Source organism: Dermacentor variabilis, chromosome 3 (genome assembly GCF_050947875.1).
Source record: "Dermacentor variabilis isolate Ectoservices chromosome 3, ASM5094787v1, whole genome shotgun sequence".
Lineage (NCBI taxonomy): Eukaryota > Metazoa > Arthropoda > Arachnida > Ixodida > Ixodidae > Dermacentor > Dermacentor variabilis.
In genome coordinates, this window is record NC_134570.1 from 153,615,950 (window position 1) to 153,630,408 (window position 14,459).

General features: G+C 47.7%; 1 protein-coding gene across 1 annotated transcript in view; it reads right to left on the minus strand.

Moving 5' to 3' along the window:
- The window catches only part of LOC142576416 (E3 ubiquitin-protein ligase RNF10), a 76,158-nt gene that overhangs the window by 28,119 nt on the left and 33,580 nt on the right, over positions 1-14,459 (minus strand). The window contains exon 9 of the mRNA XM_075686547.1: positions 812-1,125. Coding sequence (XP_075542662.1) covers positions 812-1,125 — 314 coding nt within the window. The remainder of the gene's footprint in view (positions 1-811; positions 1,126-14,459) is intronic.

Below are 14,459 nucleotides of genomic sequence, written 5' to 3' on the forward strand. Positions count from 1 at the left end.
ATCACCGAGCTCTGGCAGCACGTTGATATTGACAATGAAACAAGTGGTGCTTCGACGGAAGAGGTTCCGAGTGCAGACATAGCTACCTCAATCTGCAAAATGGTATCTAACGACGGGGCAATAGTTGGTGCGACTGATGACAGCACTGTGCAATGGAGGCAATGACAGCAGCAGCAGTGACGAGATTCCGATCGAGTCGCTCATTGATTTCATGCAAGCTTATTGCCGCCGGTGTTCGCGCAGAAGCTGGACACGATGCACACCAGGAATGTGAACCTGAAATTCCTACAAAAGCAAGTGCAGACTTCTGACTATTTCATATTTCACTGCCTACTTTCTACAATGCCTATTTTTAGCATGAGTGGCAAATTTGGTTTCGAAGGTATCACTGACTTTTTTCTTTTCTTTTTCTCTCTTCTTTATAAGGCAGTCCACATATAGAGATGATCGATTATGATCGGTTTTCTCATTCTTCTTGATATCTTTATAAGTGGACTATACTGTATCAGTGCTCCAAGGCATCTAAATCGTAATGTTAAATGAGAACACAGATTTCATAAGCAAAAAAGAAAAAGAAAAATGATGTGCGCTGCTAATCCTTCAGTGAACCTTTCATTCAGTTGGGGCTGCACGGAGGCCAATCATAGTTGGAAAAAAGAGAAATCTCCCATCCGCTTTTCCGGTTGGATAGCACAACCCATAGCAGTCACTGCACTAAACAAAGTCTTGCACAGCAAGCTATGGACAGACACACCTCGAGAGCCAAAGAGAACCAACAAAAATCTACTGCTGCAATAAACAAGGGACTCACATTGTCAATGGAGGCACCTTCGATTTCCACAATGCGTGCCGTGAATGTCACCGGGGCAAGTTCCAGCGCGCCGTATTCGTGTGCCAGCATCCGAGCATTGAGTGCGTGCAGAAACACGGGCTGGCCGTCGGCCGCTTGGAAGTAATAGAAGCTGTCGGCCCCCGAGGCGCCTTCTCGGCAGCCATTGTTGTTTCCAGCGCTGTTGGTAGCAGTGCTAACTGGCATCTCCAAATCTTCCGCACCAACTGCGTTGTCCTCTGCACCACTGCTGCCACTGCTGATGCAGCGCTCGCGGCCCCGCACCTGATGGGAATCTGCAAGAGCCGACACAACAGGGAATTTAGTGTGTCCTTACATGTAAACTACGATATAGGCAACAGGGATATAGACCAGAATACGCTAGCCTCGCACCCAGACTAACCAAACGCATACTCTCGCACCCGGATTGCCCGGTCGACCAGCGCCATCTTGTTCTGGGCTGCCAAAGTGTGTTCGCCGGCGACCAGTAGACGTGGCAAGCGCCAGCTCTAGGACTCCAAAGTGCGGAAATGTGCCCGTTGGAAAAGGAGCAGGTTGCTTAGCGCTGTTTGCGAAGAGCACAATACACGTAGGGAATCGTGCCGGTGCGGTGTTTTCAGCCTGCACCGATTTCCATCCGCAACGAAGAATGACAAGCTGCGCCACCGGTGGATAGCTGCAGTGAATAGGAAGAACTACCAACCAAGTGAAAATACACGAGTGCGTATTCGATCTGTGTATATTTTGGTGCCACGTTCAACTTTGCGCCCTATGAACGTAATATGTGCAACACGCAGGTTGGCTCCGAGCACTTTCTGAACAACAAGCCTACAGAGAAGAATCCCATGCCGGTGCTTCGCCTTGGCTATTACAAAAAGGCAAGCCTTTTCGTCTTTTCAGTAATGCAGAGCCCTCGACAGTTAAGCGGAACAGTTGAGTTTGCGGTTAGCGATACTTGCAGCTGGTGCACGGCATGACCATTAAGCGTGAACGACAAGTTGTAGGCAATAGTATGTTGCCCTGCTGGTGAGTGTTATTGCTAATGAAAGTAAACCGAAGTCCGCTCGTCACGTAGCATGCGTCCACAAAAACGTAAACAACGACTGCTCGTCGCCGAAGGTGTTCTTGCAGCGCGCCTGTCTTTACGAGCTGGTGTTGCAGGTGTCATTCGTAACGAATTAATTTGAGCCTCCTGAGCTCTAAACTGCGGGCGGGCTGTTTGGCGAGGAAAATAAGGTGCTTAATCATTGTTTTTTGTAACAAAATTTTGCTCGTTCTCACCAGTTTTTTTTTTTTTTACAGTTTTTTCTAAGGAAACGCCAACAATCCGATATGGCCTCGCGCAAGCGATACAGGTTTGATACCAGGTAGCTGCAGTTGGTGGGGCAAATTTTTTGGAATGCAGGTGTGGTTGTTGTCTTGTAACAAAGGGGTCCCTGAGGATGCAGCTTTAAGTAGGGATGGTAATTTTATGTGTCCTGTCATGGTTTGTGCAACTGTACAACACCTGCATCTGTCATGCTCGCGCTGTTAAACGGGCTTTGACTGCACATGTAGTTGAACATTATAACTACTGTAGTTCCTCATTTTCCAATGAGTGCAGGTTTAGCATCATATGCTGCTTGTTCGAGTGCTGTAGGCTTGTGTTCTGAATGTTTTACTCTTAAGTGGTTGTACTATACAATTGGCCTGGTGTATTTTCTATTTCATTTTGAGAGGACTTTATATCTTCGCAACAGTGATGGCATGGGAAAGAACTACAGCCCTTCTTACTATAACATCTATTTTGTTTTCAATGTGCAGGTGGTGAAGGGCAGGCGTCTGCTAATCAGGCAGTCAAACGACCTCGCCAGTTGGTTGCCAAACGCGGCCAACCCAGTAGTGACCATGACAAACAAGACCAAACTGAAAGTGCAGAGGACAATGTTCTGCGTGCTTTAATAAAATGTGGCACCAACACAGGGCTGTAAAATCCTTCACATGTTACGTGCCAAAAAGCTCACACGTGTCCTAGCATATAGCGCGCAGTATTGTACAAACGTAATCGCGTACTTCCCCGATGTATTCGCTTCTGCAGTCTGCACAGCACTCAGTGTGACCATTGCGGACTTGCATGAGGTCTTGAAGTTTGATTGAATCGAGACAGCGAAAATGACAGGTTAGAAAAAACGCGAAACACGCCTTCCGCCCAGCTAAAAAGCCCAAGTTTCGATTTCGCGCCGGGTCGCATCTCCCAGCGTGGCAGGCCCAGGCCTGCTACTTCGCGGCGCTTGGGATAGATGGCGCGACCGGCGCTCATCAATATGGCGGCGCGCTTAGAATTCACGGTGTTCTGGTGTATACTAAATTATCGGATATGACAAACTTCAGTAATGTTTTTCACTAATATCAGTGTGGAACGAACATGTGCCTACAACAAACGTCAAACGTGAAAAAGGTGTCCAAGTGTCGAATGCAACAGTACTATACTCAGAACACATCAGCAGTAAGCTTGCCACAAAAACATGCCGCACAATGGCATCATCGTACAGCAAGCAGCTGTGCATCTTCCATTTGCATATGCGCAATCACGTGACAGGTGTTGAGATCTCAAGTTTCAAGTCACTCGCACGCACACGATATACACATACTTTTGCTGCCCACGCACCGTCGTTCACATTGGTTTTCAGCCTCTCCACGTTTGGGTTGCTATGATGACACCCGTGCCAACTAGAGGGTGTTCCAATGAAGTTTTCACCTGTTTCTGTTTCTGGCCTTCTGTTTGGATTTTGTGGCGAATGGACGTGCTTTTCAGGGCTCTGTGGCGGCGACGAAATCATAAGTTTTTCTGCATGCTTTGAGCTTGCTTCTGTTTTTTATTTGCTGATTTTTTGCCTTTAAGTAGCAATTGGGTGGTTTTCTTTTTCTTTCCTTTTTTTTTTTGTCTCTCGTATTTCTGATGCGCGGATATGCTTCGTGTACATTTGTTTTGCAGGATGGTTAGAGAGTCCTTTCGTGCCACGTGCTCCAACACGTGCAGCCGGGTGGGACGCTGAGTGTTTGCAGTCTTTAAATGGTAGCTTGGAAGTCGCAAGACAAATAGCTATTAATGGTTTTACAGTGCGTGTTTTGGTAGGAAAGTGAGAGCGTGGCCGCGTGGTTGAGCACGTGCGAGAGCTGTCATACCTTCGGTCTCCGCGGCATTGATTGTTTTGGCAACAGTGGCAAGAGTTGCTTTGCGACATTTTGAGGATTTGGATCCTGTGCGTATCGGTCTTTGCTAAAAGGCACACGCTCTGCATTGATATAGTATTATAGTACTTGCATCAGTAGTAGCATTATTATGGTATTGTAGTATTTGCAAAAAGCCATGGAATACATGGCGAGAAAGACGGGAAAGCAAGCAGTGCGCGGGGGTCCCTCAAGGCAGATGAGGAGATGGATGAGAATGGAGAGGGCATCAAATCAACCGGCACACAATGTGATGTCAATACTAGGCTACAGAAAATGGAGGCTTTCCAGGAAGAGCTTCTCAAACAGGTGGAAGAGCTCAAAAATCAGCTAAACAGGGAGCGTTATGCATGGAAGGTAGTTGAAAAGAGACTTGAAACAGCCGAGGAAAAGCTGAACAAGGCAGCCATTGTGAACAAGAATGTGCGTGACAATGGAACGCAGACCCCCGACGCAACAGGCGAGGGGGGTCAGCGAAATACGTGGAATGCAGGCAGGGTGGTGCAGGAGCAGGAGCCCAGGGGACAATGCCTCTTGTTGAGTCCGAATCACGCGGAAAAGGACAAAGGGAAGCAGGGCGAGGTAGGGGAGAGTGAAAGGGTGATTATCGCTGGCGACTCAAACCTGGCTGGGTGCTCAAAAGCAAATGTGGAGAGGGTGAAAGGCAACAAAAGAGTGGCAGTAGGGACATTTCCAGGGCGGACACTGGGTTCTGTCATGGAGCGAGCAAAAGAAAAGCTCACGGAAAATGCCCACATGCACAATCTTGTCATAGTAGCAGGTGGGCTAAATGATGTCCTAAACGGGAAAGGGCCAGGACTAGCCCAGCGCTTGGCGAAGGGGGTGGACGACTTGCGCGAGCTATCCCCTCAGGTGCAGATCGTGGTGTGCACGGTGCCGGAGGTGCCTGTATAGACAGTCACGTACAAAGAGCCGTAGTGGCTGCTAATGAGGCAATATGGAAAATGAGCCGAGAGAAAGACTTCGAGGTTGTCGAAGTAAACAGGGAAGTGAGGAGTTGTGGTGGTTTTAAACGAGACGGGATCCACTTCAATTACAGGCTGGCACGAGAAGTGGGCTGGCGACTTGGTGGTCGCGCTGTTGCTCTTTTAGGGGGCCCGCAGGCGCTCAGGAGGTCAGAGTAGGTAGTAATGAAGAAGGTCCCCTAGGGGAACATCAGAAGAGCATCGCCGTCGAAAACAGAAAAATGAGGAAAGCAAGAAAAAGAGCTCGCCATGCAATAGGCTACATAAACATGCAGTGCTGCAGAAGAAAGGAAAAGTGGGCAGAGATTGAGGAGCAGCTACATAGAGAACAAATAGGGGTGTATGCGGTTACAGAAACGCCCCTTAGAGACTCAGAAGAGCCGCCAGTTATTGAGAATTATGTTTGGGAAGGGTGCAACAGAACTAAGTCGAGGGAGGGGGAGTCTGAATGCTCATCTATCAAGGAGCCAAATGGAAAAGAATAAATTCACAATGTCAAGAGCATCTTTGGTTATGAGGTACAATGAGTGGGAAAGAAACTTGGCTGGGCGTTACGTATTTGTGGACCGGAAAAAATTGCACAGTGAAGGATAAAGAGTTAGTGGAATACATAAGCGCTGATATTAAGGGTTTCGGGAATGGTGCAGAAATTGTCCTATTAGGTGACATGAATGCAGGATTTAGATGGCTATACCGATAATAACAGGAAGTCAATGCTAGACCTTTGTGAGCAACATAACCTCGTTATCGTGAACACAGGGCCTAAGAGTGAAGGGCAGATCACGTGGGAAGTGGGAAACCGGCAATCAACCATTGATTACTGTCTGATGACAGAAGGAATTCATAATAAGTTGAGAAAAATGGTTATTGATGAGGAAGGGCATAGCAGCATAGGGAGTGACCGTAAACACATCATTTTGAAAATGGGATTTGTAGTTGGGAAAGAGAGCAAGGAGAGAAAAATGGCCAGTCCAAATTTGAACGCTGAACAAATAACGAATATACAGTCGAACCCGACTATATTGAACCCATTTACATCGAATTATTCTACATATCGAACAATTTCTGGACACGGTATAGTTACAATGAGTATATATAGCAAAAATTATGCTTACACCGAACAAAAAAAGCAGCGACTCCCGATATATTGAACGTCAAGCGGCAGAAAGTGCCCCCAGAAGTTGGCTTTCCCTCGCAGTGACGGAAAAACCCGGCGGCGCGGCTCCATCCAACCGCTCTCCCTACCGTGACCGCCCTGCCTCGGACGAGCCGTCGACACCCCCCTGCCAAAAATGATCCTGGCCCGCCCACAGCGCTTGCTCAGACAGCCAATCAGAGGCTCTTGTGCCCTCGTCGTGCAGGATGGCGGAAGTGCGAGTTGTCTCGCTGCTTTTCTGGTTCATTGTGTGTGCGCCTTGTAGGCCGTCTCCCGGAGTGTTGCCGTGATGAAGCGGCAAAATTCGCCTTTTGTCATGAAGCTCGAAATCATAAATAGGATCGAACACGGTGAGAAGTCGGATGTCCCCGCAGCGTACAAGATTCCGAGGAGCACTCTCAGCACGATCTTGAACGGGGAGCTTACGGCTAAAGCGGCCAAACTCGCGACCCGGTGCCCGTGGTGCCCGACGCGCACGCAAGGCCGTGTGCGAGTGGTTCATCCAAAATTGCTTCAGCCGTGTCGACTTTCGCGTGCTCGGTGATGACTAAATCCTGATGAATGTGAAGAAGCCGTTGCCGATGTTTCCAAAGTTCGGAGAGAGCTGTCAGAATTTCCGGAAGCTGTTGACGAATCAACGGTGGACGAGTTTGTGAGCGCAAATGATGGTGTCGCGACCACAGGAGAGCCTGAAAACGAAGACTACATTGCCGACATCGTACCGAGCACAAGTGAAAGTGGGCACAATGAGGAAAGCAACACCGGCCCTTGGCCCACATCCTCCGAAGTGATTGGTTCGCTTGCGCTAGTCGGTGCTTCTGCGCGAATGCGGAAGGTTGTGGCCTCAGCTGCTCCGATGCTGACCATGTGGAAAAGCGCGTGCGTCACAGGCAGCGAAATTGCCCAAGCAGAAGAAACTGCAGGACTACTTCGTGCGAAACTAAGCTAGTTTCACCAATAAAATGATTTTATAAATGGTATGTGCTTTTATGACATCCAATTATTTAGCAGGTTTATATCGAATTATGCTCTATACCGAACTGATAGGCATTTTTTTGCGAGTTCGATATAGCCGGGTTTGACTGTAGTCACTAGAGTTGAGGAAGAACTTGGCAAATGGCCAAGAGTGGGAATATGGTGCGCTTCTAAGTGTAATAACGACAGAAATACGGAAAGAGAAACAACATGTTCATTGGAAAGGAAAAAAGAAACCAAAAGCTGGTGGAACAAGGAGATACGAGAAGCGATCGCCAAACGACAGAAAGCATCTCGAGAGCACAGGCAGGCAATGAAGGCGCAGTTGCCGCAGGATGAAGTAACCAGTCAATGGGAAATATACTGAGAGAAAAAGACTATGGTTCAAATACTGGTGCAAGCAAAATTAAAAGGTGAAAGTGAACATTGGTTGTCAGAAATACGTGAGAAAGAGAAGGCCGCACCTAGAATATTTTCAGGGTGTCTACCAAGCTGACATTTCCAAATTCCCCGATTTTTCCAGGTTTCCCCCGAGCATTTTTGCAAAATTCCCTGAATGAGCAGAACTTTGTTTTATGTCAAGGCAGGCTGACACCATGTTGCCCGATGCTGTCACTCTCTAGTAAGCATGTTGAAAAAAAAATGACAATCCAATTTGAATAGTAAGAAGTAATATCTATTTTATTTAAAAACAAAACAGAAGGAAGGTGTTAGTAAAATTCACAGCGAAAGAAATGGTAAAACCCATTCCAAATTGAGTTTCATTCATTGAGTTTCATTTCATTCAAATACGAATGAAAAGGAGATGCATACATGAGTAAATATTTTTAATGAGATATTTCTATCAACTGATAGCAAGCTCATCGGTATGAGGCCTGAACTTTGTCACAATTAAGATTCTCTCTCGCCAGCTGGGAAGTCAACCTCAACTGTCCTGACATACTCTCAGCCCGTACACAACATCTCAGTGTTGGGTTTTACTGCTTGAAAGAGTTTATTCTGGTTTCGATGAGGGACACTTGCATCTCGGCATCAGCTAACATTCTTTTTTGAGCTCAAGCTCCTTCAAAGAGGCGGCGGCACTCTTCCTTTCCCGTTAATTCCTTAGTGTGTCGGTCCTTTCGGTTCTCATCCTCCTTCTGCCACCCTTTCACCCCATAAATGATTTGAAGCATCCTCTTGGTCAGTTGTACAGTCAACATCCCATTTTTCGGACTCGCTAGGGGCCGCAAAAACATCCGAAAAATCTGGCTGTCCGAAAAAAAAAAAATGAATGCACGTCTTTAACTGCCCTTGAGGGCTAAAATTGCCACAAGCACGTCCGAAAAAACTCTTAAAGCCTGTCAGTACACTTGTTAGGCATATCGGTGCTCGCACTTTGACTTGAGACGGGTGTGCACGCGTGTATAATTAAGGAATACATACTGTGTCCTGTGACAATTGCCCCTTCCCACCCTTGTTATGCTTCACTGCCTTGCACTACTACACGGAGGCGAAACCAACTTTCGGTGACTGGCATTACGCAACGCGCTGTGCTCTGCGAGCTTCGAAGCCAACCGCGAGGATTACAAAGGCGGAGTCAGTGCCATTGCTGACAGCGGCAAATTCTTTCAATGAAAAAGACGGCACCGCACGGCAAGAAGCTTAATAGCGAACGTAGAAGCAGCTAGGCTTAAGGTACAGACACACTGGCGGCAAAACACGCGCAGCACGCCGCCGGTGGCAAGAGCGCCGCGCGGCAGAGAGGCCACATCGGTTGTGCGCGCGGCGGCCGCCGCAGAGTCACGTGACAGCACTGTCTCGAACTGCGCGGGCATAGGCGCAATGTGGATGCACACGAGGAGAAAGCACTAGCAGAGTCCTTCCATGTTTTTCTGGTCACGAAACTCCGCCGTCACGCTATGGGAGAGGTTCATATGCTGCCCAAAGGTGCCGCGACGCGGCGCCACTGTGCCACAGAGGGCATCGTTCGTGTACCGAAACGCGCGCGCAGTGCGAGGCAAGCTGAGTGATCGGGTGCGTTATGTGCATGTGCTGCGCTATTTTTCGAGTGCTTGGCTGTTTGGTTGAAGTGGCGGGGTGGGACAACGATGCCGAACACGTGTTGCGTGCCTGGGTGCCGTTCCGGCTACAAGGGCACGACCGAAAAGGTGTCGTTGTTCTGTTTACCTAATAACAAGGAGCAGCGCGAGAAATGGAAGCGGGCCATACCGCGGCAGGAAAGTGGCGGTTTTAATTTCGAATCGAAGTATACGCGTGTGTGCGCGAAACACTTTGACGCCTCGGACATCGTCACTGCGTACAATTTCAACATCAACGGCGACGACGTGTCCCTGGAGCGTGAGAAGCCGACGCTGAAGACTAACGCCGTTTCAAAGATGCTTTTAACAAACTTCTTGCATTGTGAATGGTTGACCATTTATGACCGGACGCCTCTGTACTATCTGTATTTCGCTCCGCTTGTTTTACATGATAAATAAATGATCGTGCTTGTATTTTGTTTTTGCACCAACACGTTTTATTTCTTTTCTTAATCGAATTATAAAGTTTTTTTTTTTCATTTTTCGATCATGATAAGAATATCAGGACCGGTGATTGCAACATTTTAACAAATTGTAAATAGTTGCGAATTAAGAACCAAAATACCTTGTCTCGTCGTTTCTGCGTCGAAACCACGAGCAGCGTGAATAAGTGCTGGGCTTACTGACGCTTCTAAACGACTGCTTGCTAAGGCAATTGCCTAATTACAGCTAGTTTCAACTGAACCTAACACTTCAGGTTCGCCTTAATCCGTTGTTAAAAGCGGCACCGAAGACATTTAGTAGCGAAGTTCGTCTTGCATTATCTTATTCAGAAATGGCATCGCTTTGCAAGAAATCTTAAGCGCATGGAGCAGCTCAGTTCGCTTTTCTTTGTCATGAAGTATTCTACGGTAGCAGCCCTTTGCAATAGCAATTTCATTCTTTTGATCTCGTTATAAGATACTGCCCACAGAGTCCTTCTCTGCCACAGTTTAACAGAAACTGAACAGCTGTGCTCGGCGAACAATCTGGCGCTATGCGCAAAGGAGAATTGGCGCTTACTCATCTGGTGATAAGTGGGACCACTGGCGTTTTGTTGCGAATGCGCGGTGTTTAATTTAAGGCAAATATTAAAAAGCGGAGCCCACCGAAGCGTTGAGGCGAACGGCGATGATGAAGAAATCCGGACCGAGACCGCCCGGCCGTGTACAGCGGACGCACTTCGACGGGTGCGAAATGCAAAACACCCGTTTATTTAAATTTAGGCGCATTTTAAAGGATCCCAGGTGATCAAAACTAATCCCGAGTCCCCCACTACGGCGTGCCTCATAATCGTATCGCGGTTCTGGCTCTTAAAATTCCAGATCTTTCTTTTTTTTTCGGTCTGAGACCACCGCAAGCTCCATGTTATGAGCGGCTTTTTTTTTTCGTCCCGTGCGCTCATATCATCGCAGAAGACACGCTCAGGCAGTAATTTAATTATATTCAATGTTAAAATTAGTTACGTGAAACTAAAGTGATGGTTGAGGAAGTTGAGAAAGCTACCCCGGCCCGTTTCATATTCAGCGACTCCAAAGCTGCAGTCCACAACTTTGCGAAGGGTCGCATCTCCTCCTCTGCGCTCAGCATCCTTGAGCACTCCCCTCCCACTTCTCGTCGTATCCAACTCATCTGGGTTCCGGCTCACGCGGGGCACCCTGGCAACGAGGCGGCAAATTCCATCGCTCGCGAGATGACAAACCGAGCTGGCCCCCTCCACTCCGGGATGGACACGCGTGACTCCCTCCTCACCTTCCATGACATTACCCTTCATTACCGCAACTCTCGCCTAGCCCTCCCTCCCCCTCACAAATCCCTCTCTAAGCTCCAACAGAGCACGTGGCGCCATTTACAGGCCCACACTTTCCTCTCTCCTGCCCGACTTGCCCTTATTCACCCCGGTGCCTTCTCATCTGAATGCACGCTCTGCAGACACCCACGAGCAGGCTATGCTCATATTCTGTATTCATGCCCTGAACACTCACCCCCTGCCTCTTGGAATGTATCTAGTCCGCAGCTGTGGGAGGCTGCTTTGGCCAGCTCGGAGCCGGATGTCCAGCTACGGCTAACGATCTGGGCAGCGGAAGTCGCCGCCAGGCATGATCTGGTGGCCACGACCGGCAGCCTGAAGGCCACCCACGGAACGGCGGCATCTTAATTTTCTTTTCTTTTTTGGCCTTCATTAAATAAAGTTTATACCACCACCAACCCACACACAACCACAGCGGCAGCGGCGTTCGCATGCCCTCTCATGCACGGTTGCGCCTCTAGCGGCGGGCGCTGGCGCTATATGAAACTGAGGCGGCAGTTTCGTGACCAGAAAAAACATGGAAGGACTCTGGCACTAGCGTTGTTTGTCGCGGCTGGCTCGGAGCGCTCGGTCGTCGATCGTGGTTCCGCCGCCGCCACTGGAAATTAACTTCGGCAGTAGCCAAGAGGTGGCGCTTAGGAGAAAGCCCGGACGCCTCTCATTTGTTCGCGGCACGCGGCGCGCCGCCGCCGGCGTGCCACGCGTGTTTTGCCGCCAATGTGTCCGTAGCGTTGCCGCGGTAGAGGCTACGGCTGCCAGCGGATCTGCGTGCGAGATAATCAACATGGCGTCGGTGGTGGCTTTGATTAATGCCATTTCAGACCTGCAGTCAGGGCAATATACATTATGACTCGGAAACATAGCGCAAAAAATGACACAGGGACAAGCAGGAACACAGGCAGGAACACCAACACGCCCAAACTTCTTCCCTGCCAATATACATTGGCTATATGGAGTACGTGGTGGTGCCGCAAAGTCGTGCGAATTATCGGACATCTCCGAAAAATCGGGCGCCTGGAAAATCGGTCGTTAACTACTCTGGCAATATATCGTGCCGATGACACGGCGTCAATGACGATTCTTTGCGACTCCTCTGTTACTGGAGCCAGCATTAACACGACTTTCGTTCCCTTTCACTAAAGTTACAGGTAATTTTCCCTGATAGAAGCACAAATTCCCTGAGTTTTCCCTGAGTATTTCCAGACTATTCAAATTCCCTGAGAATTCCCGGTTTTCCCGGTTTTCCCTGTCGGTAGACACCCTGATTTTGGAACCACATAGAATTATTAGGCAGGAAGTCAACAATAATACTACAACATATCCTACACGAAGATGAAAACAGACTGGAAGGAGAAGCGGCAATAAATTACATCCGAAAAGTAACAGCCGAATCTTTCCAAGGTAATGACGAGGTTGTATTTGAAGAAAAAATGAGCATGAAAGAGACCCAAGTGGAAACGGAGCTGGTGCTGACAAATTTCAACTGGAAGAAAGCGGGAGAGAAAATTCCTAAGCGCACAGCCACAGGGCTAGACGAGGTTCCCGTTAGGCTGATAAATGAACTAGGACCAAAAAGTAAGGAAGCTCTGGTGAAAGCAGTGGAAAAAAACTTTAAAAGATAGACGAATACCAGACAGTTGGCGACAAAGTAAAATGAATTTAATTTATAAAGGTAAGGGAATTCACTCGTATAGACCTCTGACCATTACATCGGTAATATACAGGCTAGCAATGCAGGCAATCAAATTAAAGCTTCAAGCATGGGCAGAGAATAATGGCATTTTGGGAGAATTTCAGAATGGCTTCAGAATAGGTAGGCGTATGGATGATGACTTGTTTGTTCTTACTCAGTGTATTGAAATATCGAAAGCAGGAAACAGACCGTTGTATGTGGCCTTTTTAGGCATTACAGGAGCCTATGACAACGGAGACCGCAACATTTTGTGGGATATTCTGGAAGGGGAAGGCTTAGGTAACAATTGTCTACATCTTTTGAGAGAGATTTACCTAGAAAATACCGTTTGCATTGAATGGGAAGGGATGAGGAGTGAGGAGAAAGTTCATATCAACAAGGGACTTAGGCAGGGGTGCCCTTCATCCCCGCTGCTGTTTATGATGTACATGGTGAGGATGGAGAGGGCGCTAGAAGAAAGTAATATCGGCTTAACCTCTCATACAAACAGGCGGGTACAGTAGTAGAGGAGCAACTCCAAGGTTTATTTTATGCGGACGACATTGTGTTGCTAGCTAACAAGCAAAGTGATTTGCAACATCTGGCTAATACCTGTGGACAGGAAGGCAACAATTTAGGTTTGAAATTTAGTGTTAAAAAATCAAGTGTTATGGTATTCAATGAAAACAGTGAACAGACAGTGGAGATACACGGCCAGGAAATACCTTGGGTAACACAATATAAATATGTTGGTATATGCATAAACGAAGGCAATATATATATGGAAACACAGGAAAAAACCATAACAGTAAAGGGGAAGAGAAATGCAACCATAATGAAGCACAAAGCGTTATGGGGATACAATAGGTACGAGGTCCTCCGAGGTATGTGGAAAGGTGTAATGGTTCCAGGACTTACTTTTGGAAATGCAGTTGTTTGCTTTAAATCAGGGGTACAACCAGGACTCGACGGGAACCAAAGGTCAGTGGGTCGCCTCGCATTGGGCGCTCACGGGAAGACTACAAATGAAGCTGTGCAGGGTGATATGGGCTGGACTAGTATTGAAGTGAGGGAAGCTCGCAGTAAAATTGGGTATGAAGAACGGCTGAGGAATATGGAAGAAAGTAAATGGGCTGGGAGGGTGTTCAGGTATCCGTACAGGAAAAACATTGATTCACCGTGAAGGAAAAGAACTAGGAAGCTTACCAGCAAGTATGCGGCCTGTATGGCGGGCAACACAGCAACAAAGAAGGTCAAGCAGAAAGTCAGAGAGGCTGAAATAATCTCATGGGTGGCGGCAATGGAAAAGAAACCTGCCATGAGTAACTAAAGAGGAAAAAACGAAATCAGGAAAGAAACCATTTATGATAACTCAAAGGGAAGCTCATTACTTTTCGAAGCGAGATCGGGATGCCTTAGAACACGCACCTATAAAGCGAGATATAAGAAGGAAGAAGAAGCATGTGCTTGCTACGGTAACGCTAGGGAAACGACGGAGCATTTTTATTAGAATGTGAAGACGTCTACCCAGCGGTCGATTTAGGCCCCACTGGCCTCCTTGAAGCCCTTGGGTTCAGCGGGAGCAGTGGTAAAGCAACATGTCCGCAATAGGCATTAGTAAGAGGCGAGTGGTGGATTGGTGGAAGAAAAGTAGGGAAACGACAAAAGACGGAGACGTACAAAAGCACAGTTCACAATAGGGGATCAGAAAATTTGGCCGTGGTAGTTCATAGTGTTTTTTTTTTTTTCATTGTTTAACCT